Source organism: Carcharhinus amblyrhynchos, chromosome 2 (genome assembly GCF_965287045.1).
Source record: "Carcharhinus amblyrhynchos chromosome 2, sCarAmb.v2.hapA, whole genome shotgun sequence".
NCBI lineage: Eukaryota > Metazoa > Chordata > Chondrichthyes > Carcharhiniformes > Carcharhinidae > Carcharhinus > Carcharhinus amblyrhynchos.
In genome coordinates this window covers 23,769,301-23,797,292 of record NC_137325.1, presented here as the reverse complement: position 1 = coordinate 23,797,292, position 27,992 = coordinate 23,769,301, and the positions used below count along the sequence as shown (strand labels likewise).

Sequence of the window (27,992 nt, the reverse complement as noted above, 5' to 3'; positions counted from 1 at the left end):
AGAGGTTTACAACACAAAAGGAATCCATTTAGCCCATTGTCTGTACTGGTTCTTCAGAATCTTTCAAGCTAAACCCATTGCCATAACCCTGCATCTTTCTCTGCTTCAACGTATTACCCATACTGAATGACTCTAATTCAATGCCCAAACAGTAATTTTACAGTTTTTTTCAGTATTACTGAATTTTCATTAAGTTTTGTGAAAGGCTTGAGGGTAGCTTTCATTTCTATCGAGTAACAATTGTTCCCCTGGCAGGTTTCTGGAGTAAACAGAATTATTCCTCTACCCTTTTCCCCACGCTCGCCAACAAAACATCCACCTCAGCTCTCGGGATGCATATGGTCAATTCCCTGTTCTACACCTACCTCCACAAGAGACCAGAGGGGCAGATTCAGAAGAGTCTGAACCTCACCGCCTTACTTCAGCCCTCTGGGAAATTACTGCAGAACAGTATATGGGAAAGCTTACAGGAAAACTGACTCAGCAGCTATAATTACTGCTCTCATTATCATTTAGTTCTTGGATGGTATTGGGTAGAGTGTTGCTGGCTACGTTCAGATGATTGCGCCTGAAAGTATATCTACTGTAGTACCTTTTTCCCTGCCAAGTCACTTCCAATTACTGTAATCCTGCTCCTGCGCTATTCCTAAGGCTACATCTCAGTGGAATCAGCAGTTTTGTTCTCTTAATTGGTGGGTGTGCATGAACAGGTAAGGGAAATGCATCCCTTCCCCCTCTGAGAAAATGTCCAGCTACCAGTGTAATTGTTCCAAACAAACTTCAGGGCTTGATTTAAGTCTGGATTGATGAGATTCAGCAAGTGCTTTGCTGGGTTCAGTCAGCACGTAATCACTCTAGATGACATATTTCCTCAGATTTCAGCCATACGTCTTGCAAGAACTCTTGCTGCTCTCTTGCTGAGCCTTGCCTGAGGTCATTCACGTAACGACAGCAGCAGAAAGCACCCATCCAGCGAGGACTAGTTCAGTGCCTACCCGTCGTGGAGACCTGCCAATGAGCATGTTCCACCAGCTTGCAGCAACAATCTGCTGTACTGAAGTTGCACGTTTTGGATGTAGTGAATAACATTGGGGCCAAGCCGTTTGTGGTCATGTAAATGAAATGTAGGCGCTAAAATGCAGCTTCCAGAACTTTCTAATCAGCTATCTGCGAGAAAGAAAAGATCCCTCCGTGTGAAACTCGCAGTGATTAGTATATTTTTAAATAAATATGTATCACAATATGGCTTGCCACCTAATTGGCTGTGCCAGTTAGGGAAGGCAGTGACATTGTCACTGGATCAGTAATCCAGGAGACGCGTGTTCAAATCCCACCAAGGCCAGATGGTGCAATTAGAATTAAATAAAAATCTAGAATTAAAAGTCTAATGATGACCGTGAAACCATTGTCATAAAAACCCATCTGGTTCACTAATGTCCTTGAGGGAAGGAAATCTACCAACCTTACCCAATCTGGCCTACATGTAACTCCAGCAAATGTGGATGATTCTTAATTACCCTCAGGGGTGTGCAATAAATGCTGGCCCAGTCAGCGATACCCACATCCCACGAACAGACGTTTTTTTACAAATCCTCATCTGAATTCACATGATACACCACCCCCACAGCTCATTGTTTTTTGATTACTGAGAAAGCCATTCAGAGGCTAGGGCAAGTTGTGAAACACTTCTGAATTGAGCCTGGCGATGTAGTTTGCCTTATCTACAAGGAATGAAACCTTAGCTCTTTTACCTGGAATGTTCTTTCACTGTGTATATGTATGTTTTTATATGGATGTGCAGACTTGAAGAATGCCAGTACTATCCATCAAAAAAGTGAAATGGATTTTCATTGTATTCTTACAGTTGATTAGTTTCTGGTTAAGGCCATGTCTCCGACAGTAATAATTTAATCAGAGTTGCTATAGTAACGTTTGATGATTTGGGAACTTGCAACCAAAAGATGTACTGAAGGCAGTCCCAGAGAAGGACTCCACAGTTGAGTTTTGCTCTGCGGATTTACCACTCTGAAGGAAACTGGAATTTTGTTGTCTTAAAAGGAAAGAAATAGAGTGGTCAAACCCTGGAGCGCACCTGGACAAGGTAAACAGGATTCAAGCAAAGCTGTTATCAAATTCCAATTATACATGTCTTTCAAACTGTGTGGGAGGAAACTGGAGCAGTCCAGAAGAAATCCATGCAAATGGGGAGAACACTCAGACTCATAGAACACTCAGACTCATAGCGACCTAAGCCGGGAATCGAACCCAGGTCCTTGGTGCTGTGAGATAGCAGTGCTAACCACTGTGCTACCATGCTGCCCCCAAATTCCAATTGTGCAAGGCAGTTTAAACACTTTTAAAACCTTCTCAATCCTCAGGCTAACTACTCTTCTTGCGACATTGTTAGTCTCTTCCTTTAACCTAATACTTATAATTGCTCGAGTGGGTCATGAACGTATTACTTTTCCAGTGGAATTTTTATTCCCCAAGGGAATGATTGTACCTTGAGAATTATGGATAATATTGTTAAATGGTTGTTATTGCATATCTTCTGCCGTATATTTTAATGCAACTTCCATGAGTGGCTTGAAGTTTAAGACCTTAGTTTGGACGTAATCATGGATTGGCACTCCCCAAATTCAAATGGAATTCTGTCATATTATGATCCCTCTTCTCCAGTGAATCATTTACGATTAGATCACTAACTACCTCTGTCATATTCCATAATGCTAGATCCAAAATAGCTAGTTCCCCAGTTGATTCCTTGAGATATTGGTTCCAGGACACCATTTCAAATGCATTGCTTGAACTCATCTTTTTGCCACTTTGATTTGTCCATTTTAAAGGAAGGTTAAAGTTCTTGGAATAATTGCATTACCCTTGTTATATGCATCTCTAAATTCCTGACTTAAACCCTGTCCAATTCCACCATTATTGTTAGGAGCCTTTAAACTACTCGCATCTTTTTTTTGCACTTTGCTATTTCTTAGATCCACTCATACTGATTCTACATCCAGATATTCTGGGCTAAGATCCTAACTCCTTACAGCCTTTTCTGCATTGTTTATTATTAGGACTGCCTTGACTTCTTTTCCATTTTGACTATCTTTTCTGTAAGTCGCACATCCATGTCTTAATAATGAATGTAGGAATGCATGAAGTCGGAGCAGCAGTAGACTATTCAACCTTTAGAATGCTGCACTGACATTCAATAAGGTCATTGCTGATCATCTACCTCAATTTCACTTTCCCCATTTATCCCAAATCCTTTAATCTTCCTAATAATCATCTCAGTCCCAGGATATCACTGCAAGCTTTCCTCAGGGTAATGTCCTAGGCCCTTAACTGCTTCATAAGGTCAGAAGCGGGGATGTTCGCTGATAATTGCACAATGTTCAGCACAGTTCATTACTCTTCAGATACTGAAGCAGCTGGGGAAATATGCAGCAAGACAAAGACAACATTCAAGCTTGAATTGTTAAATGGCATGTAACAAGTGCCAGGCAATGCTTTGGGGATCACCATTGGCCAGAAACTGAATTGGGCCAGTCATTTAAATACTGTGGCTACAAGGATGGGTCAGAGGCTGGGAATTCTGTGGTGAGTAACTCACTTCGTGACTCTCCAAAGCTTGTCCACCATCTAGAAGGCACATGTCAGGAGTGTGATGGAATACTTGCTGGGATAAGTGCAACTCCAGCAAAATGTTTGACATCATCCAGGACAAATCAGCTTGCTTGAGTGGTACCCCATCTGCTACCTAAAACATTCGCTCTCTACACCACCAGTTTGGGATGGCAGCAATGTGCACCATCTAAATGATGCATAGCAGCAACTCATCCCAAGGTTTCTTCAATAGCTTCAACAACGTTGAAGGAACAAGGGCAACAAATACATGGGAATAGAATCACCTGCAAGTTCCCCTCCAAGTCACACACTATCCTGACTTGGAATTATATCACTGCTGTTGGAAGACACCATCCCACTCCGCGCTCCCAGTCCATTACACCTCTCTCCCCACCTTCCAGAGAGCACTGTGGATGTACCAAATCTCACAGCCTGCACAACTGTTAGGGCAATTGGGAATTAGTATTGTTGCCTCTCTGCACCAGGGATCCGGATTCAATTCCGGCCTTGGGTAATTTGGCCATGCTAAATTGTCTGTTAATGTCAGGGGTTTATCAAGGTAAATATCTGGGGTTACGGGGATAGGGTCTGGGTGAGATTATTGTTGGTGCAGACTCGATGGGCTGAATGGCCTCCTTCTGTACTGTAGAGATTTTTGATTTTATGAATGCTGGCCTACCCAGTGACTCCCAAACCATACGACAGAATATTTTAAAAATCCTTAACCTCTAAATCAATGGCTGAACATCTACAGTGTTCTAGAGGATTCCAAAGATTCACGACCCTTTCATAGAATGGTAGAATCCCTACACTGTGGAAAGAGGCCATTCAGCCCATTGAACCTGCACTGACAACAAGCCCACCCAGGTCCTCTCCCTGTAACTCCATGTATTTAAACTGCTAATCTCCCTGATACTAATTGGTCATTATAAATCGCCCAATCAACTTAACTCGCACATCTTTGGAATGTGAGAGGAAACTGGAGCATCAGAGGAAATTCATGCAGGCACGGGGAGAATGTGCAAACTCCACACAGTCACCAAGGTTGGAATCGAACCTGGGTTTTTGGTGCTATGAGGCAGCGATGCTAACCACTGTGCCACCGTTCCGTCTCTTCCTGCGTGACAAAATTTCCCCTCATCTCTGTCTTAAATAGCTAACTCCTTATTCTAAGACTGTAACCTATAATTCTAGACTTCCCACTCAAAGAAAACATCTCAACATCTATCCGGTGAAGCAACTTAAGAATTGTATGTGTTTCAATGAGATTACATCTAATTCTTCTAAAGTTCTGAGGGGGATAGGCCTTGTTCATTCAAACTCTTATCAAAAGGCAATCCTCTCATTCTCGAAATCAGTCTCGAAGATGTTCTTTGTACTGCTGCTATGGCAACTAACTCCTCCCTCAGGTGAGGAGACCAAGACTGCAAACAATACTTCAGGTGTATTCTCCCAAAACCCATTTAACTTCTTCACTTTTATACTTCACTGACTTTGTAATAAAAATGAACATGACATTTGCCTTCCTAATTCCTTGCTGTACTCTGATATTGACTTGCTATCATTAATGTACAAGGACACTCGGGCCCTCTTGAACATCACCATTTCCCAATTGCTCATACTTAAAATTTTGCTTTTCAATTTTTCACTGTAACCCACACATCCCATCTGCCATGTTTTTGACCACCTTTGCAGTCTATTTACTTCCTTACTTTCCTACCTAATCTCACCAAAATTGGGCACATTTCATTCTGTCCATCATCTAATTTATCGATGTTGATTGCAAATATCTCAGGCCCAAGACCTGCCAAATCCCTCTCCCTTATAAATTTAAATTATATTGTCCCAGTTAGGTAACTCGCAAAGTTAGTGGACTCAGAAAAGTTTAAATGTGGTCCCTCCCAGTGAAATATCTCCCTCTTTCCTCAATACCAATGCTGATGCTCCAGGAATTGAAACCCTGCAACCCTACATCCTGCCCCCCCACCACCACCATCACGTCAGTCCTTCAACCATTAACTTAAGTCTCTAATCTCCTTGTCCCTATGCCATGTATATATGGTAGATAGAAACAGTAAGAAGTCTCACAACACCACGTTAAAGTCCAACAGGTTTATTTGGTAGCACAAGCCACTAGCTTTTGGAGTGCTGCCCCTTCATCAGGTAAGTGGGAGTTCTGTTCACAAACAAGGCAGTTCTTTGAAGGCAGGAAGTGGGGGTGTGGGATGGTCTTGGCAAGATGTTGGTCGTCTTCAATAGCATGTTAAAGGCTCCGAAGAAGATGTCGTAGTTTCTCCGCCCCCGGAAGTACTGGACGATGAAGGGTACTCTGTCCGCTGTGTCCCGTCTCCCTCTTCTGAGGAGGTCGGTGCAGTTTTTCGCTGTGGCACATCGGAACTGTTGATCAATAAGTTGAGCTCCATATCCTATTCTTATGAGGGCATCTTTCAGCGTCACATCCCCACTTCTTGCCTTCAAACAACGCACAACCTCAAACAGACCATTGTCCGTAGTAAACTACCCAGTCTTCAGGACAACAGTGACCATGAAGCCACACAACCCTGCCACAGCAACCTCTGCAAGACATGCCAGATCATTGACATGGATGCCATCATCTCACATGAGAACACCATCCGCCAGGTACACAATATATACATTTGCAACTTGGCCAACGTTGTCTACCTGATACGCTGCAGGAAAGGGTGTCCCAAGGCATGGTAGATTGGGGAGGCCATGCCGACGCTACGATAAGGGATGAATGAACATTGCTTGACAATCACCAGGCAAGAACGTTCTCTTCTTGTTGGCGAACCCTTCAGCTGTCATGGGCATTTGGCCTCTGATCTTCGGATAAGTGTTCTCCAAGGTGGCCTTCATGACACATGCCAACGCATAGATGCTGAGCAAAGACTAATAGCGAAGTTTCGCACGCATGAGGATGGCCTCAACCAGGATCTTGGGTTCATGTCACACTACCTGAAACCCCCATGACTTGCCTGGACTTGCAAAATCTCATTCACTATCCTGGCTGGAGGCAATACACATCTCTTTAACCTGTGCTTAACCCTCTCTCCACTCACATTGTCTGTATCTTTAAGACTTGATTACCTGTAAAGACTCACATTCCAACCATCATTTGTAAATTGAGTTTAGGTCTTTATGTGCTCTGTCTGTGAACAGAACTCCCACTCACCTGATGAAGTGGCAGGACTCCGAAAGCTAGTGGCTTCTGCTATCGAATAAACCTGTTGGACTTTAACTTGGTGTTGTGCGACTTCTTACTGTGTTTACCCCAGTTTGACGCCACCATCTCCACATCATTGGAGATAGAAATAGAGGTTTTGCCATGGAGGCCTTGCTTTTTAATGTGCATCTTAACTCAAATTCACGCAGCAGAATCTCATTCTAATATCATAGAGTGCCTAGAATGTAGGCATTCTATAGAATGAGGATCATAAGGAGGGAGCCATTCGAACCTGCACTGACAATCTCATCCAGACCCTTTCCCCATAATCCCATGGATTTGTCCTGCTAATCCTCTGATACTAAGGGGCGATTTAGCACATCCCCCAATCCGCCTAACCCATACATCTTTGGACTGTGGGAGGAAACCGGAGCACTTGGAGAAAACCACACAGACAAGGGGAGTATATGCAAACTTCGCACAAACATGTAATGTCGGAATTGAACCTGATGCTGCGAGGCAGGAGTGCTAGCCACTGCGCCACCTTTGGTTCCAATGTTGATTACAATAAGTGGATCCTACCCCTTCTTCTCCAGATTCTTTTCCATCCAAGAGGAAGTTTCCTTAGCTCTGGCACTGGGTAGCCAGCACTGGTTTCAGAAGTCCCTTTCACAGCTGCAGAGAACAGTATCTATCCCTACTGCTACAGCATTGTTTTGCGCCCCATACTTCAATGGCCTCTTCTGCCATGATCCATTTACCCATTCTGCCTGCAGTCTTTGCTCTCATTTATACCAATAGCAAGTATCTTGTATCCATTAGTCAAAGACAAAGGCTGAGATTCATTCATCCCTGCATCTGCTGCTGCTTTACTTACCAGAGTCACACTGACATCCTCCTGTTCATGACCACTAACCAAACTCGACTACCTATTCTAAAGGGTGTGATTGTTTCCTGAGTTAAAACGTCCAATTAAGTGGTTAGCACTGCTATCTCACAGCATCGGGGAGCCAAGTATGATCCTGGCCTCGGATGATAGTCTGTGAGGACTTTACCCCATGTCTACCTGGATTTCCCCCAGGTGCTCCGGTTTCCCCCCACAGTCCAAAGATGTGCCAGTTAGGTGGATTGGCTATGCTAAATTATCTTTTGGTAATCAAAGATATGTAGGTGAAGTGGATCAGCCATGGTAAATGTGTGGTGTTACGGCTTTAGGGAGGGGATTTGGGGGGTGGGATTGACTGGGTACGATGCTCTTCCAGAGAGTCGGTGCAAATTTGATGGGCTGAATGGCCTCCTTGTGCACTGTGGTGATTCTATATTCTATGATTCTAAGTCTCATGGAATAGGAGAGTCAGTGTGTAATTTTTAAAAGTAGCTTGAGGACAGGAAGCAGTGAATCATGGTGAATGGTTATTTTTCACACTGATGGTAGACAGAAGTATTCCACAAGGGTCAGTGCTGGGACTGCTGCTTTTTTGCTATATATAAATGACTTGTTCTTAGAATAGCAAGTCGAATTTCAAAATTTGTCAATAATTGCAGTGTTGCAGGCACGAGAGAGAGAGAGACAAATTGAACTTGTTTATCCTCTCACCATCTCACCGTCAGCAGAGGTGTTTTGGAATTATGTTCAAAGTAAGCTGTGGCATGTTTCCACAAACTCTGTCTGTGTGGTCCAATTTTATACTTAATACACAGCAAACTCTCTCTATAATTAACTCAGAACATTAGCTTATTTCACATTCGAACCTTCGGATTCACAACCTCGTGCACATACCAATATATAGTATGTGTGATAGAGAAGAGGGAATTTTTCTTTACAGCTGTAATTATCAATAGTCAATGAGCATCTTGCTGAAGTTATACAAGACATTGGTAAGGCCACACTTGGAACACTGTATACGGTTCTGGTCCATAAGAACCATAAGAAATAGGAGCAGGAGTAGGCCATCTAGCCCTTCAAGCTTGCCCCGCCATTCACCTTATTATAGAAAGGATATTATTAATCTAAAAAGAGTGCAGAAAAGATTTACTAGGATACTTTTGGATCTTGATGGCTTGAGTAATAAGGAGAGGCTAGAAAGACAGACTTTCTTCCTGGAGCTTAGAGGCTTATGGGTGATCTTATAGAAGTTTATAAAATAATAAGGGGCATAGAGAGTCAACATTTTTTCCCAAAAGTAGGGGAGTCTAAAACGCGAGGGCGTAGGTTTAAGGTGAGAGGAGAGAGATACAAAAGGGTCCAGAAGGGCAATTGTTTCACACTGAGGGTGGTGAGTATCTTGAACGAGTTGCCAGAGGTAGTAGTAAAGGCGGGTGCAATTTTGTCTTTTAAAAAGCATTTGGACAGTTACATAGGTAAGATGGGTATGGTGGTATATGAGCCAAACACAGGCAATTAGGACTAGCTTAATGTTTAAAAAACTGGGAGGCATAGACAAGTTGGGCCAAAGGGCCTGTTTCCATGCTGTAAACCTCTATGATTCTATAACTAAATAAATTAATATTCGTTCACATGATTTCCAGGGTTCAGAAAGTCAAAGTCAAGAGGGAGTTTTCTTTGTGGTGGAATTTAGTTGAGATAAGTCCCTGGTTGGAGACAGCATGAAAGTCCTTCAAAATGAATGTGGATGTAGCATGGTGAAGTTCCATGCCTCCCAGTTTTTTAAACATTAAGCTAGTCCTAATTGCCTGTGTTTGGCTCATATACCACCATACCCATCTTACCTATGTAACTGTCCAAATGCTTTTTAAAAGACAAAATTGCACCCGCCTTTACTACTACCTCTGGCAACTCGTTCAAGATACTCACCACCCTCAGTGTGAAACAATTGCCCTTCTGGACCCTTTTGTATCTCTCTCCTCTCACCTTAAACCTACGCCCTCGCGTTTTAGACTCCCCTACTTTTGGGAAAAAATGTTGACTCTCTATGCCCCTTATTATTTTATAAACTTCTATAAGATCACCCATAAGCCTCTAAGCTCCAGGAAGAAAGTCTGTCTTTCTAGCCTCTCCTTATTACTCAACTGTTGGCAGGCAGTGGTGTTTAAAATAAAATAGCCTTCAAGAAGTTGAGAGATGATGGCTGGCTACTTGGTCAGCTGGGAGCCCTGCTGCTGTTCTGTTCAGGTTGGAAGTAATCAGCAGACTGTTCTGAGAGGCTGGCAAAGTTATGTGTCAACTGCCTAGGAGATTAGAAGCATGGGGTCATGTGATGTGGCCAACTAATGAGTTAATTGCAGCTTTATAAGCAGTTTCTGTGCCTCTGGCCAAAATGTATTGTTTTCCTTCGGAGTGAAATGGTGGCTGTTAAGACTTCTTCAGGTATAATGAGTTTTGGTATCTCTGTCTTTGTCATTGCCCCAAGTGGGGAGCCAATTCATTTGTTAGCTATCTAGTTTTGTGATTATAATGTGGCCTTGGAATGGATGTGAGCTTCTACCAGGATGAGAGTATAACTCTTCTGTTCTTGTAATCTCTGTTGGAAGCTACCAGAACAAGTAGCTAACATTGTGAGACATGTGACCTAATTCAGCAAAAGTCTATTTTAAAATAGGGAAAAAAAAGTTTTGATGTAAACAGTTTTGATTTCTTTTCATATATTATTGATAACAAGCTTGCTGGAGTGGTACACACAGTGAAGATGATACAACATAACATTGACAAATCCAATGGGCAGGCAAATGTCATATAAAATTTAATATAGAGAAGTGTGGAGTTGATGCATTTTAGCATTACAGACAGGAACTTTATGGCACAGTTCTAAAGAGGGTACAAGGACAGAGGGACCTGGGGATGTACCTACATCTATCTTTGAAGGACATATGAGATCTGGGGTTTCTTTAATAGAGCACTGAGAGCAAAAGCAGAGCATAATGCTGAACCTTAAGCCTTCGTTAGGCCTCAAGCATCTGATTCTGATCACCGCACTTTATGTAAGATGTAAGGGTCCTTGAAGGGATGCAGAGAATGGTTCCAGAGATGGGGAGTTTTAGTTACAACATTACCATGGAAAAGCTGGGGCTGTTCTCTTAGGAACAAAGAAATTTGAGGGGAGATTTGATAGAGATGTACAGGATTATGACAGTTTTGGATGCATTTCACAAGGAAAAACGTGTTGAAGTGAGGTCACATTACAGGACTCGCAAACACAGATTTAAGGTTTTTGGCAAGCGATGTCAGAGGAATGTATGAAGGAATTATTTTGCACAGTGAGTGATAATGACTTGGAATTCATTCTCCGCAAGTGGAGTGGAAATGAAGATGATGAATGATTTCAGAAGGGAATGGAGTAGGCATTTGAAGAAAGTAAAGCTGCAGGGCTACAGATTTCAAATGGGGGGAGGGACTGTCTGGATCGCTCCATGGAGAACTCGATGGGCCGAATGGTATCCTATACTGCCTGTGGCTCTCTATAACTCAAAGACTTTCCTTCCCTGGTGCAGTGCATTTTTGAACCTTGAACTTGAGTCAACAACTTTGAACCAAGGTTCCGCGATCCACAGGCACTTACTACAAACGTGGTCACCTGGCTTCTTGCTGCTGTCCACAATCTCCTGCGTGCTGAAGCTGGGCACATTCCTTATGCTGCCATCTCTATCTAATTTTCTTTTATATATTTAATTCATTGACATTTTATGTAATTAATTAACTTGGTTTATTGTTAGTTCTAAAAAAAACTTATAAATTTGAACCTGTTATTAATTTAATAACTCATTCTAGCTCACTAGTTTTAAAGAACTACTGCCTCCAGCTTATACCAACCACTGCAAGTGTTAAAAGTAAAGAACACCCTTTCCCTTCTGTATTGAATTCTACTCTGATTAAATTCTCATCTTTACGCTCTGTTCTGCGTGCACCCCTTTCACATTGCAATGTGTCGTTCCACTTCTTAGCTGTGAAGATGGTCTCCAAAGATCTTAATAAAGGGGAAAACTAAGCCTTGATTGAGCACCTTATCCTAAAGTTTATTTGCAATATTGCAGCTTTGTACTGCACTGGAGTATCAGATGAGATTGTAAGTCTCAGGAGTGGGAACCCTCATCCTTCTCACTCAGCCAAGAATGCTGCCAAATGATCCACAGCCAACAGAAATAAATAAATCCATGGCAAGATTCCAGTTAAATCTTCTGTTTCACCAACATCAGAAAATGTTGGAAATGACCTGCTGGTCCATCCAGCCCGTCCGCGGAGTTATAGGCCGGAATTCTCTGATGTTGTACATCCCACTGCCAGTGAGAACGGCCAAATCTCCATTTGCTGCAACGGAACTGGAGAATCCCAGTTGTGGGCGAGATCGGAGAATTCCGGCCGTAATAATTTATGCATTGCAGTGCAGACACTCCTGGGAGAGATTGAGGCTGGGATTTTACAGTCCTGCTCACAGTGGGACCTGCAGCAGGTGGGAATGGAAAGTTTGGTGAGGCAGCCAAGCATTGACTTTCAACAGGACCAGAAAATCCAACCCTAAATGGCTCTGGGTATCTGAAGCTCCATGTTAGACATTGATTCTGATCATCATGCTTGTCAAGAACCACTTATTTTAAATGAGAATAATAGTTGAAGTATTTGTTTCTTGATGTGGGTTGGATTTTTTTTATGGGGATCTATTACCACATGTCTATATATTAGAGTCTCACAACACCAGGTTAAAGTCCAACAGGTTTATTTGGTATCACAAGTCACTAGCTTTCGGAGCGCTGCTCCTTCATCAGGTGAGTGGCATTTCAGTTCACAAAATGTTTTGTAAATTGAGTTTGTGTCTTCTTTATATGCCCTGTTTGTGAACTGAAATCCCACTCACCTGATGATGGGGCAGCACCCTGAAAGCTAGTGGCTTGTGCTACCAAATAAACCTGTTGGATTTTAACCTGGTGTTGTAAGACTTCTTACTGTGTTTACCCCAGTCCAACGCTGGCATCTCCACATCATATATTAGAGCCTCCAGTCCCGCTTGAGACTTGATAACTGTTCACTTATAACCTCTGGTTTGTGATCACATTGCTTGCACCTGCACTGGGGGTAATTTTCCATTTGCCTTCCATCCCTCGTGTTGATCTTTTAAGTTGATCATGCACTTCAATGAAGGGTCAATCATCACCCCAATTCCTTTAGCTTTTCTATCTCTGCCAGAGATGTACATTCCTTTGCTTGTTATTTCCCCTTTCAATGAGCACCACTTTTCATTCTTCATAGGAGAATCAGTTGGACATTCCCTCATCTGCGTGCTTCATGGTCCCTGTTAGGTCCATTCATTCCTTTGAACAGAGGAGGGGACAGCGCTGGTACGGGGTTTTAAAGTGAATTTCTTTTATTGAACAGAACTCAAGAAAATTAACATGACAGACGTGAACTTGAAGGCTGGCTTCTACTGCCAGCCCCTGTATTGAATTTTTCAACAGGATCTTGAAACTGAACTGAAAATGCACGCTAAAATCCACAATATATTTCAACTCTTATCTCGTTATTGTAAGTGTTCTTCACATGCTGTCTTTGCTCAGAAAAGCAAGCCTTGCAGCTGCTATTATGGAAAACTTGTTTTGCCTGCATTGTGTACTCCTTAGGAAGCAGTCAATTTTTAGCTAACCCAGCATGCCTTCTGAGTTTTAAAATATAGTCAAGTTAGCAGTGTTAGTTAACCTGTACAGTGTAGCATTCAAATGTAATTGCATAGACAGAAATATCTTTAAATGAAGTCTTTGCATAGATTGAAGCAAAAACAGGGCTGAGCATACATAGGATCTCTCAGTCGCAAATATCTCCATTAATCAATCATCGTATAGCTGCGTGAAAACATGAGTGCACTATTGGAAACTGTTTCCTGCATATTAATAATACATAGAATAAACAGCAGGAAAGCCGGCACAGAATAATGCGGAACTACACTGTTCACTGTGCCAAGAGTAGATCTGTTCCATTTATCATCACTTTGAATTGCTGAGCCAATCGGCAATCCAGACTAATTTGCCATTAATTCTGTGAGCCTTGATCTTCTTCTAAGCCATCATATTTGGGAATTTTATTGAATAATTTTCCAAAAAAAATCAAAGAAAATTATATCCGCCCCACAGCATTTATCCATTAAATGAGTGGCTGCCTCTAAGAATTTCATTGGATTTGTCAGGCTATAGATGCAGATTATTCCTTATGGCCTTGACACCTTTCAAATGAATTTTGATAGCTTGCAGAAACTGTTGCAGTTAAAGATTATCCCTCCCTCAACCCCGCCACCCCCACTCAATTTTCATTGTGTTCTATTTTTTGAAAATTACAAGCTTTTGTTGCTCATGGCGGGTTAAGTATTGAGACAATATTCTGCAAGGGTTATTCTACGTAGCTCTACATAGATTGTCTCCCTTGCTGCTGGCATTTCCCCTGCCCCCTCTCCCCAGCACCCTCATCCTTCAAGCAGCTGGCAGAGCATCTACCAGATTTCATAGAGAAAAGTACAGCACGGGAACAGGCCCTTCAGCCCTCCAAACCTGTGCTGATCATGATGCCCCAACTAAACTAACAAACTTTTCTGCCCTTACTCGGCCCATATCCCTCTATTCCCTCCCTATTCATGTACCCGTCCAGGTGCCTCTTAAATATTACTAATGTGCCTGCTTCCACCACCTCCACTGGCAGCACGTTCCAGGCACCCACGACTCTCTGCGTGAAAACTTTCCCCTGCAACTCTCCCTTACACTTTCCCCTTCTCACCTTGAACCTGTGCCCCCTTGTAAAAAGCAACCCTGGGAAAAAGCCTCTGACTATCCACACTGTCTGTGCCCCTCATAATTTTGTAGACTTATCAGATCTCCCCTCAGCCTCCGTCTTTCCAGTAAAAACAATCCTAGTTTATTTAATCAATAAATAAATAGACAAATCACTCAAGACTAGGCAACATCCTGGTGAGCCTTCTTTGCAGCATCTCCAAAGCTTCCACAACCTTCTGGTAGTGTGACCACCAGAGCTGCTCACAATACTCCAAATTCAGCCCATCTAAAATTTTGCATGACTGCAACATGATTTACCAACTCCTGTACTCAAGGCTCATTTATCCCACCCTAGTTTAACTACCCACCCGACCCAGATTGATGAGTTGCCCACAACTGCTGCCTCAGTGCTTGCTGATATGAGGCCTGGCTTTTATCTAGCTTGGGTCTGATTTGTAGAGACCTTGGCCAGAATTTTACCGACCTACCCACTATGGGAATCAGATCAGGTGAGGAGTGGAGCATAGGAAGGTCTGTTGACTCAGAGTGGTTTTTACAGTTTTGGGATGAGCGAGGCTGTAAAATCCAGCCCCTTGTCATTGATACGACCCTGCCACATGCCTTCATTCCAGAGTGAAAATAGGCCCCAACATATGTTTTTTCTCTATGTTAGTCAGTGATCTTTGCCGTCGTATGCAAGTGGTCTTGTGTTTGGAAAATGGAAATAAATGTCGGGGATCAGGATTTCTCTGGAACAGTGCATGTTGGCTGGTGATGCAGAAGCATGATGATAAAAAGGTGAGTAAGGAAGACCATAGATCACCAAACAATATTCAAACTTCAGGACAAAATGTAAAATAATTTTGAACATATTTTCTAATTATGTATAGAAAATCACTGAGCGTTAAAGCACAAGGACAAGAGGATGGTCGAGGAACAAGATTGGCAGTGGGACTGAAATGGCAAACTCAGCAAGCAGCCTGGGGCAACACTGGAACCAAGCATTCCCAGGTTGCAGGGATCTTTCTAACGGGACATGTCTGTAGCATGGTGGAGCTGATGGGAACAAGAGGCTGGTTCGGAAGTGGCCTAAACTGTGGTAGAGGAAATGAAAGGGGCTCAGGAACATGCTGCATTGTGGATGGGAAATACTTGAAGAGGACCAGTGGCTTTAGGAGAAGTGGGAATCTGGCGGAGTGGCTTCTTGAGGACCGGTCTATAAGTGGGTCAGTGGAGCAGTCGGGAAATGGCAGAGGTTGAGACTTTCAAGTAGAAACATTCAAGAATGTGCTGAAAGAGGAGGTTTTTTTCAATCATGCCATTGTGAAATATGGGATTATGCCACAATCTATATTTTGAGCCCCTGAGCCTCTGAGGTGAAAAATGATAGAAAAAAGCATTTCTAAAATGTATCATGAATGAGTTGATTTGTTGCTTTCTCCTCTTGCAGAATTTGCATATTGTTGAACTACAATTTATCTGTTCGTATATGGGTCAGTCAAGTAATAGAAATTAGCATCGAGGTGGGCACAATTTGAACAGAATCAAGTGACAGTCTGTGTGATAAGAAATGTAGCTTGACAACATTGAGTTTGACCTCTGAGTATGATGAAAAAGGATTCACTGGAGGTGCCAACTCTGAAATTCTGATAAGATCTCATTTATAGGTACACTCTGAACATGGGATATAAGCAATAGGTTCATTCTGATTTCATCCTTGCAGGTAATTCAAAGGCTACTTGGGGTGGGGGGGGGGGCAAGGTTCACGTGCAGAAATATACAAACAGATACATTGTAGTTCAACAATATGTAAATTCTGCAAAAGGAGAAAGCAACTACTCACTGGTTCTGGAAAGTGTACAGTGGACAAAAGAGTGTCATGGCTTGGCATAAGAAACATGAAGAGCCATAGGTGGTGGGTGGAAGGGGAGAGCCTAGCATAGGGGTTATGACATGCCCTGGGTGGTGGGTGGGAGGCATGAGATGGTATGAATGGAGAATAGGGAATGGGGGATTAAAAGTAGGAGGTGAGGAATTTGCGTTTTTGTTTTAACCGGGATCAAAATCCCGTGGCACCAAGGTGGATAAACAGCCTCCCTCTGTACCAAGTTGCCCCGTGACTGCCTCTAATTTTCTTCCCAGGTCGGCTGACCTGATTCTAGCCCATGTCTGCTCCCTGGCCATGAAGATCCCACCTTTGCAAATGCATTCTCCCCTGGCAGGCATGCAGATCCAGTTATTTTTCTGACTCCTGGTACCCTTCTTGAGGATGTTAATCCAGGCCAATATTTCCATGGTTATCTGAGGTACTGAAGACATCAAGAGGTCAATTTCACTTGGGTCCTTTCCTGACCTCATGTTTTAGGCTGGAGTACCACATCACCTCTCTGGTTTTGTTAACTGCATATTCAAGGTGGGCTGACTGTCTCTCGGTCCCCTTATTGCTTGGACTCCTACTCTATTTAGGAAAATGATCCCATCCCAATGACCTGGGGCATGGTCTGGTCCTCATCACTTGGGAGCCCTGGCTGCCCACTGGGGCAGAGGACGATGCTTCTGTATTGGAGATAGATGTTGATGGCAGAGGGATAGAAATGATGTTGAAAGCCTTTGTGCAACAAATCTTGGAAGACAAATTATACTTTGGGTGGCATAGTGGTTAGCACTGCTGCCTCACAGTTCCCAGGGACATGGGTTTGATTCCTGGCTTGGGTTGCTGTATGTGTGGAGTTTGCACCTTCTCCCGTATCTGCGTGGGTTTTCTATGGAGGCTTCGGTTTCCTCCCATAGTCCTAGATGTGCAGGTTAAGTGTATTGGCCATGCTAAATTGCCTCTTAGTGTGCCGGGATGCGTAGACTAGAGGGATTGGTGGGGTAAATATGTGGGTTATGGGGATAGGGCCTGGGTGGGATTGTTATCGGTGCAGACACGATGGGCTGAATGGCCTCCTTCTGTACTGTAGGGTTTCTATATTTCAATGATTTTTACCTCATGCTTTCACCTGCGCTATTCCTTAAGAATATTTTAACAGGAAATGCTAGATAAATCAAGCAGCGTTTATCGAGTCTTTTTCCGTTGATGATTTACAGTCTCTCAAAAATGGTTTAATTCCCCTAATGAATAGGTGTAAAAATCTTGAATAGTCAATGAGCATTTTTTTGTGGCCAAATCATGTCCAAAGTTAACCACCTCACTTTTATTTCAATTTAGACCTCGAGTGAAATTCATAATAGCATGAGCTAAGTTGAATGACTAATTGTTGCAAAACTCCATATCCCTCCGATATTTTCTGAAATAGTATAAGTCATTGAAATGATGCATAGCCCAGAGACACCCAAGTCATGTGACCCAGGCAAAAGTGCCAAAAATAGAAATCAGGTCACATTTCAGCTTACAATTTATCTCTAAAGATTTATAGATATTTTGTATGACTAAGGCAACAGGAAAATACAACCAAAAGGGTAATTTTGAGGAAATAGAACAATGTTCTTCTTACCACCAAGGCAGCAGAACAGACTGAATCATTACTAAAAACACTCATTTGTACGCTTGCTCCTTTTGGAAAGTTATGGATGGGATTTTATGGCCTCGCTAATCGTGAAATCCTGCCCGAGGTCGATGGACCTTTCCATAGTCTGCCCCTTGCCCTCTCCGATTCCCCTGGTGGGCAGGATGGTAAAATTCTGGCATATGTGTACTTGGTATAAAGTGGGGACACTCGAGGAGCCTCTGAATCTGGTGTAAAAGAGAAATCCAACTGCACAAAGAGCTGTCATGTGAAAACACACACAATTACGTCTCATGAGCTTTGTAGCAGCCATAAGGTCATAAAACTTACCTGCTCACTAGGTAGGCAAAGACATTGTTGGATTTCATGTGGTATTACTTGCCTGTTAGCAGAAGTGTTATTTTTGCCCTGGAGGATATCTTTGTCAATACATTTGTCCAGAACTCCTCAATTAAATGAGAGCTCTTTGCCCTTGGAGCCATGCATTTTCCCTCAGACGAAGAATTTATTGTATGACTTTTTGGAGAATTGTATACAATTGTCTTATTCAATTGCCTGTCAGGAGTGATATGGAATGTCTTTGGGGGATTTCACTGACTTTACAGCATGCTTCTGAAAAACTTGGCGAGTATTGTAGAAAAAAATCTATTTACTTGCTAATTTTCTCTTTGCAGGTTCTGATATTCCTGTTAGTTTGTCAAATCTGAAATGCACACCTCTTGCAGCTTCGTCTAGACAGTAATGTCAGTTACCTAACATTTTTCCATAACTGTTTATGTAAAGCTAGCATGCTGATTTTGTTCTTGGCCATTTGACGTCACATTTGATAGGTATTTCTGGTTTACTCAGATGAATGCAAATTTATGTAAACAGTATAGTTCTTACATTGTGGCTGCTCTGGATCTCTTTGAATAAAACCTGTAATATGTTGAAGCAACACTGAAGCAATATTCATCGAGTGAATGAGCTGAATTCCTTATGCAGTTGTTCCAGAGTACCCCACAACATGGGAATTAATCTTATGTAACCAGTAACCAAAGTCAATTTACAATACTCAAATGCTATGACTTGTGTAATATATATGCTCTTTGTAACATTCAGTTCAAATTATCCAATACATCAACAAAAATCGAGAATAGCGGGTATTACATTTTGCCTGAAACTTTTTTTAAATAAACAATCTCAAGGTGTGCATTCCACAAGGCAAACATTAATTGCCCATTGCAATTTGTCTTGTGAAAGGATTGGGTTGGATTTTGACAGAGCAACAATGATTCCAAGTCAGGACGGTGTGTGACTTAAAGGTGATGATCCCATGCATCTGCTGCCCTTGTCCTTCCAGCTGCTAGATAGCATAGCTTTGGAAGATGCTGCATTTAATTTGACATGGCACAGAAGGAATTGCCCACCTGTGCCACTTTCTACTTGCCTGGATGGCGCACGTTATGTCTGCAAGATATTTTGTTTCTCAGGAAGTACACCAACTGATTCACCTCTGTAGAATATATTTCCTCATTCTTTTCTCATTGCATAATTGACTTAATAAAATTTCCGCTTCTCATGTATAATGTAAAGAAATATTGAAAGAAACACATAGACTTTGAGCTTGAATGCTTCATTTAATATTGTTACTTAACAGTTGATTTATAAGAAACATGATGCCATTTGAGAACTGAGTTTACAAAGAGAAAATGCAAGGGAGAATGAAGGAGAGTAATGCCATAGAATTACTAGACTTCAAATTGAAGGATGTGGCATTGTGGACCTTGTATTTTACATCAACTTAGGATGAAATTGTTCCTGGACAGTAATGCAAAATAAAAAATTGAAAATTTTAGTCTATTTTACACAGCAGCCAATTTTCTTTCCAAGTGATTTCTATTGGATTGTGAAATGGCTGAATTTCTTTTTGAACATCTATTTAGGAACACTATAGCAACATTTTTATAAATAGTAGGCCCATGTTTTTTGGACTGTAGGAGGAAACAGGTGCATCCGAGGAAACCCACACAGACATGGAGAGAACATGCAACTTCGCACAGTCATCCAAGGCTTGATTCAAACCTGGGTCCTGGTGCTGTGAGGCAGCAATGGTAACCAATATGCTACTGTGCCATTATGCTTACAGCCTTTCCTTTCTAGTCTAGTTAGGATAGGCCCTAAAGGACAGCAAAGTATTGCCACTGAAGTATGAGGTTCCTGGATGGCATGAAGCACCTGGACTAATTTGATTTCATGCAAGAGGAACATGATTAGAGACATGCCAGGGAGATCAACAGGCATCAGAGTTTAGTTTCAGTGCCCAATCACATAGGGAGAATCTAAAGTCCAGTTGCCTGATGGGATATTTTGAATTTGGCTCATTAAAGTGTTGCTCAGTGTATAATTTCTGCTACTCCTCCTTGGGAACCAATCTCCGAGTTGTTAATTTTGCATTTCAATTTAAATGTTCTGGAGATGAAGCTAACTGGACGTGAGTTGATTTTTCCTGGGGCTGTTCAGCTTTACTGCAGCATCAATGAATTAACTCATCAGGACGTGAATTGACTGCCAGGCAACCAATGAGACAAATTGTTAGATAGTATGTTCCCCTAATTAACGCATCTGAAATGTTTAGATCATTATTCAGACTACCGTGACTCAACTCGCAGAAAGCAGGCCCTGAGACCCAGTTTTTTTTTTCAAGCCGTCAATCGTCAATTTTCTGGAAATGGCATGGTGAGATCCAAAAGGCACAGTCAAACAGAAGGGCAATGATTAGAAGAGTGTACTGTTCTTGAAATTGCTCCTTGATAGTTGATTTTCAGCTGCTTAATGCACACTCCCTTAATTTCCCATTCCTACTATTTTAAAGGAGGTTCATTTAAATAAGCTTTTATCTGCACTATAATATTGGGAAGACAAATTTCAGATGAAGGTGAAGCATTCATAAACCATTATTCACAACATAATTCCAGGCTTATTATTCGAACAAAGCAAAAACGGAATTAAACTAGTAGCAGATAAAGATCAAGCAAAAAATATTTCAGAAAAGAATAAAAAGAGACTGAAAGCTTGGATAATGGAAAAGTTTAAACTGGCAATTTAAGTCATATTAAACAATTCAACGCATGTTTGTTTTTGTAGGTTTTTTTTTCCCTGATGTCTGAATAGCTTTTCCCCCTCTGAAAGGCCAAGGTTCCCTCAACAGGTCATTATTTACAATTTTGAGGAAAAATTGGTTCAAATAGCAGCCTGCCCTGGCGTTTCAGGGACCTCCTGCCGATACAAGTGTCAAAATAATTTGGGTAGGAGAGGGACAACATTGTACTATGACTGTTTTTTGTCTGATAACACTAAGTATCACAATTACTTCTTGATTGGAAAGATGAAGGCCAGAATCCTCCGGCCGTTCGTGCCCTGCCACTGCTGCAGGCGAGGACAGAGAATTTGGCATTGAGCCAAATCTGTGTTCACTTCATTGGGATCAGAGGACCCTGCTATAGTGAATGGTTGAAAAATTCTAGCCAAAAACTTGCATTATAAATGTTATTCCTTCCTACATTGATTTTATTGAAGCAAAAACTATCATTAATTTTAAATGAATTAAAAATGATTGCTTTATTTATCAATGCTTTTCTGTACTCAAGGTGTGTCCAGTAGCCTCCATATTAGAAGCATCTTTGTGAATGTGAAAATCAAACAGGGCATGAGAAGTAACAAGCCATTGGTAACCAATGCCATTTATTCCTATACTATTGACCAAAGTCACATTAACAAACAATTTGCATACGTGTCTCATGGCAGTGAGGCTCAAAAATGCAATGTAGTTGGTTGTCGAAGCTTTTCGTGCGGTACTCATTAGGACAATTGCAAGAATATCAATGTCAGGGGAAACAACAATTTTATACTGTATGACAAGAGCGTGCTGATTGGCTTACATGTGAAATTTGATTGGTAGTGGTGTTGCAATAGAGAATGCATCAGCTGATGGCGATTGACAGTTAACTTCAAAGCACTGTTTGCGATTTAAACCAGATAATTTGACTCCGATTGGTCAAGACACTGCTCTGAGGAATGAAATGATGAATGGTTATCACCTGTTTGTTCAGCTGTAACAAGTGCAATGTTGTACCTGCTCTTTCTGCCTGTAAAGAACGGGATCTTATCTGTTAAGGTATATAGCTTCCAATATTAGCAAGTGTGCTATACTGTGAGCTCGACTGGCAATCTTAAATTGATCATCAGTGTAATTTTTAGCACATTGAGGATTATTTGGTAAGTGTTGTCCAATCATAGAAACATACCTGACATTAGACGTTGGTGCCACAATTTTACTGCCTCGCCCGTCCGAGGCTTGTAAGATCACGCCCGAGGCCACGGAGAATGCTGTTCTGCGAGCCTCGCTCGTCCTGATTCCGGAGTGGACGTGCTGGTAAAATTCTGTACTATGCTCTGCAAGCCATTGGGCACAAGACATCATTTTTGTCTGCTCAAATTTAATTTGCATATATAGGTGTCCTGAAATCTTCAGTGGATCAATGCAATCAGGCTGCATTTTAGAAAATTAATTTATAAAAAGCATTTTTGCATTTAAAAAACCCTTCACCTATTAATGCGACAACCCAGTGCAATTTTATTAATACAGCTAGAAAGTTTGTCACACAAAAAAGGACGGTTTTAATCAGTTTTTGGTAACACCACCTGTGAGTAATCTAATTTAAATAACCATTTTAAAAAACATTTATTAGTTACATTGTACCTTAGATTTTTAGTGAATTGAAAAAAATAATACCTAGAATTTCCTAAAATGTGCTTTTTCATACCTTTGTGTCTTACACGTTTTTAATTTTAAGAATGATGCAAAGAGTTATAAGTGGACACAATCAGGCTGGATTTAATGTGCTCCAGCTGGGCACATTTCGGGGTGAGGTGGTATGTAAATTAAGGTGGATGCCCAGTTGACCATCTCTCCAGCCACACCTGAACTCACCCCATAACACTAAGTGGAAGGGTATTGAAATCGGCAGCTCACCATTTTTTTTTACCTTTTGGTACTTAAGTGCAATTAGAGTCCCCACGTGAGAGACAAACCAGATCCAAGCTGACAAAACAAGAATATACATCCCATCTTGAGCTTGATTTAAAACAAGATCTAAGCTGACAGCACGAGGCATTGCATTCCCCTTCCCGGGCTTAACCAGAGCTTCACCTTAGTCAAAAGGCCAAGATGGCTTTGAAAAATGGCATCAAGTGAAGCCTTGGTTTGGCCTCATTGGCTATCCTGTTCACTTATTCTACCCTAGCTCAGGGAAACCGTGATCGCAAGTGTCAGCACACCCACAGTGCAATAGGCTAGCCGCATCGCAAACATGATCATGGTTTTACCCCTTCAGATAAGAAATAGGCAGCCTACCCATCATATTGAAATAAATAATTAAAGGACAATTGATCTTGGTTACCAGCCAATTGACCCTCATAATACACTGCCCACTTCACAGTATGGTTGATGTGGTCAGTCAGGTGGGAGTGGGCAGGCCATTTTATTTAAAACTTTTTGTAAAGGGTGGCATGGGAGAGTGCTATCTTTAGTTTTCAAGGATTTGCACATCGTGCTTTGAAGAGGGTGCAGGGGGCACCCCCACCCTCCTCAAGATAGTATCCCCTTCCTTCCTAGCTGCATGCTTTGCAAAACTCCCCACACCTTCCCTAAGCTGCCCAAAGCCTCCCTCCTGCCCAATACCCTGGACTTATCTCACTCTGGGATACATTGGGCTTTCTTCTTCCAGCCCCGGCAGAATCCATCACAGATTCTTTGGCATTGTCGGGACTGCTCTAGTTGCCAGCCAGTCAGATTGCTTGGCAGCCCCTGTGGGCGGGGTTTCCTCCCCAGTGAGGGGCAGAAGTCCCACTGTGAGCCAATTCAATCCCTCAACAGCAGTGTATTATGCCTGGCATGGAACAAGGCAGCTTCTAGCCAACTTTCCTTCTGACGGAGATGGGACATGCCTTTCATTCCCCCATAAGATGCAGCCCTCAGAGTGGCGATGAATTGATCTGAGGGTCGGACCAGTTTTACGGGTGGACCCAGCTTCCATTGTAATTGGTTAAACCAGTGCAAAATTCTGTGGAATCTCTATTTGTAATGGATGTAATTTGGAATTGAAGTTCCTCAACCTTTTTGAAACTTTGGCCGATTTTGGATGAATCAGGTTGGAAATAGAAATTTGATGTCTATTTATTTAACATGGAACATACAAACTCCACATAGACTGTCAGCTAAGGCTGAAATCGAACCCAGTTCTGGCGCTGTGAGGCAGCAGTTCTAACCAATGTGCCATTTGGTTATGAAACATCATGGATGGGATTTTTCAGCTGCACTCACCCCAAAACCGGAATATCTGGCCCGGGGTCAATTGACCTGCTATGAATTCCATGCTGGGCAGATGGGACAATTTCACCCCATATCGAAAAGTGCTGATTTTTCAACCCCAAGGAGTCATCTTTTTATCTTCAGAGGCATTCAAGTAACCATAGAAACCCTACAATGCAGAAGGAGGCCATTAAGCCCATTGAGTCTGCACTGGCGACAATCCCACCCAGGCCCTATCCACACAACTCCACATATTTACCCCACTAATCCCTCTAATTTACGCATCCCGAGTCACTAAGTGGCAATTTAGCATGGCCAATCCACCTAACCCACAGATCTTTGAACAGTGGGAAGAAACCAGAGCACTCTAAGTTTGCGGATGACACAAAGGTTGGTGGATTTACAGATAGCGATGAGGACCATCAGAGGATACAGCAGGATATAGATCAGTTGGAGACTTGGGTGGAGAGATGGCAGATGGAGTTTAATCCGGGCAAATGTGAGGTAATGCATTTTGGAAGGTCTAATACAGATAGGAAATATACAGTAAATGGCAGAACCCTTAGGAGTATTGATAGGCCAAGGGATGTGGGTGTACAGGTACACAGGTCACTGAAAGTGGCAATACAGGTGGTGAAGGTAGTCAAGAAGGCATACGGCGTACTTGTCTTCATCAGCCGGGGTATTGAGTTTGAAAACTGGCAAGTCATGTTGAATGGAATATAGTGTTCAATTCTAGTTGCCACACTACCAGAAGGATGTGGAGGCTTTGGAGAGGGTACAGAAAAGATTTACCAGGATGTTGCCTGGCATGGAGGACATTAACTACGAGGAGAGGTTGGAGAAACTTGGTTTGTTCTCACTGGAGCGATGGAGGTTGAGAGGAGACCTGATAGAAGCCTACAAGATTATGAGAGGCATGGACAGAGTGGATAGTCAGAAGCTTTTTCCCAGGGTGGAAGAACCAGTTAAGTTTAAAATGCGAGGGGCAAGGTTTAAAGGAAATGTATGCGGCAGATTTTTTAGAGTGGTGGATGCCTTGAACTCATTGCTGGGGGAGGTAGTGGAAGTGGATGTGGTAGTGACTCTTAAGGGGTGTCTTGACAAGTATATGAATGGGAATAGAGGGATATGGTCCACGGAAGTGAAGGGGGCTTTAGTTAAGTTGGGCAGCATGGTTGGTGCAAGCTTGGAGGGCCAAAGGGTCTGTTCCTGTGCTGTAATTTTTTTTGTTCTTTGTTCACCTGAGGGAAATCCACGTGGACAGAAGGAGAATGTGAAAACTCCACACGGACCGTGACCCAAGCCAGGAATTGAACCCAGGTCCCTTGGAGCTGTGAGGCAGCAGTGCTAACCACTCTGACACCATGCTGCCTAATTGTTCTACCAGTTTCTAAAACCTTAATAACAAGACCAATATGGTAAAAGTGTTTTAAAAAAATGTTCAGCTTACCACACTCCGATGCCTGCCCTACCATGTTCAGCACAAACATGGTTCATAGCTGTGCCCTGGATCTGATTTCACTTACTTGAGGGCACAGTTCAGATGGGTATTCTATCCCTACCCATCCATCAGAAGATCAAACGGATGTGAGGTGCCATCCTTGGTCCATTGAGCAATGCCATTCCGCATTCCTCAACCAAGCATCAGGAGGCACAAGATAGTAGTATACAATTTGAATTTCTGCTCCCAACCTCTCCTTGTATTCATTTGGAAAACTACAGATTCCACTTCCAGGCATTTCTTAAAGGGGTGAGATATTAGGTGTGCTCAATTTGATTTTTTTTATTGCAGTTAAAGGAATGTGGCAAAAGGTGTTCCTCCAATTTTTCAATCCTGTCATTTTACTTCCTTATGCAGCATGCAATGGGTTGGCATATGAGTGATGCAGTAATACACAAAACAATATCACCTTTTATAGAGTAAAAGTCTTACCTTTGCAAGAGAAAATTAATATCAAGTTAAACACCTAAAAATAAACAAAATTCTGAATATGCAGTCAAGTCAAAACAGGTAGCTTGGAAATAAATCGCTTAGTGTTTTCTGCAAGTGTGCTTTGTCCATTCTGCTCTCATCTACAATGCTACTCACCTCTACATATTCTTTCTTCAGCAGGAAGAGCATGTGAATGGCCACAGACACCTTCGCTGATTCTGCCACCAGTCCTACCCCATGGCTTTGCCTACAGCAGGAGGTGAGCTGACAATGCCAGATAAGTAGATTTCCAAAAAAATATATATTTCAATATCACCAGTAATATGGAGAAATGTAATTTTGTTCCTTTGAACTCAGTGGGTGGAATTTTCCTGTCGCGCCTGCCTTGGGAATTTTAGAGGATGGGTCATGGACCATGCGAAGGTCCATTGGTCTCGGGTGAGATTTTCCAATCTTGGGGTGAGCAGAGCAGGAAAATCTTGCCCACTGAATTGCAGCTGCTGCCCATTATGGTTCTGAATGATGAACTCTTTAAGAAGTAAGGAATCCAGGATTCAGGGTGAAGATTTTCAAAATTAATTTAAAGATCTGTGCTAGTGTCCCTGTGTAGTTGATCTACCTTTTGCATGATCAATTCAGGCAAGACCTTTTGATGACGACTGTGGTCAGACCTCGACTATAGCAACTGTAGTTTTTGTTTCATATTTGAGTTCTAGTGTGAGGTTTATTCATTTCCATTCTGCAGTAGAAAAGAACGATTTTGGAATTTAAAATGCCTTTTAATATCATGGTTAAGTTAAACTTATGATCACAATCCCCACTTTCCGTTTCATTATTGTGCTGTGGTGTATGCTATTTCCTATTTCTCTAGCCAAGAGTACATTAGCTTCATGGGTTGAAATGACGTGTGCTTTTTCTGCAGAGTACTGAGCATTGAGCAGTGATGCTTTCTGTTTAAAGTGTGGGATCAGTGACATGACTTTCCCACAGCATTTGGCAGAGAGAGATGTATTTATCCTAGTTAACAATGTTCATGCAAAGCCAGAATACTAGCAAGAACACCTTTTGTCATTTCTGGCACATTAACTCCCATGAGTAATCTCAAAATACATTCTGAAATCAAATCAATTCAGTGGCTCAGAGGGGGCCTTGACAGCGAGCTCCACTTTTGGTGAGAAAGTGTCTTTCTGTTCAGGAGGCATGATACGTCTATGATGTGATTGTTCCACTTGGCAAACTTCATACTGCGGTCAAATTGCACATTCACAATACTCATGAAATACATTGCAATTTTCCTTAGCTAATGATGATCGTACTCTAATATCCCAAATAAGCCAGCACAGCACTCTTTAATCAGAACGTAAGAAACCACACAGCATTGCGAATAAATTAAAACTCTATTGAAAAGTGATTTCATGGGATGTGTTGTTTTAATGTTGGGGTTTGGTTAATATTTAATGGACAGTAGAGCCACAACCTATCAATCTGATGGTAGTAGTGAATGGAATTTTTTTTTAACATGCATGCTTCCAACTCTATTTTCAAATTTCCAACCATTAGCACAGTACCTCCATCTGAGATGATCTTATTAATGACAAACATCTGTTGTAGCTATGAATATTGGTCCATATTAATTTGTTTGAAATTGCACTTTGATTGCACTGAACTTATTTTCCAAAT

At 42.0% G+C, this 27,992-nt stretch overlaps 1 protein-coding gene across 3 annotated transcripts in view; it reads left to right on the top strand.

Moving 5' to 3' along the window:
• Positions 1 to 27,992, top strand: part of ctnnd2b (catenin (cadherin-associated protein), delta 2b) — a 1,166,477-nt gene that overhangs the window by 192,612 nt on the left and 945,873 nt on the right. For all 3 annotated transcript variants that reach the window (XM_080203490.1, XM_080203498.1, XM_080203509.1), the window contains exon 2: positions 26,490 to 26,571. In XM_080203490.1, coding sequence (XP_080059616.1) covers positions 26,550 to 26,571 — 22 coding nt within the window. In that variant the 5' untranslated portion in view covers positions 26,490 to 26,549. The remainder of the gene's footprint in view (positions 1 to 26,489; positions 26,572 to 27,992) is intronic.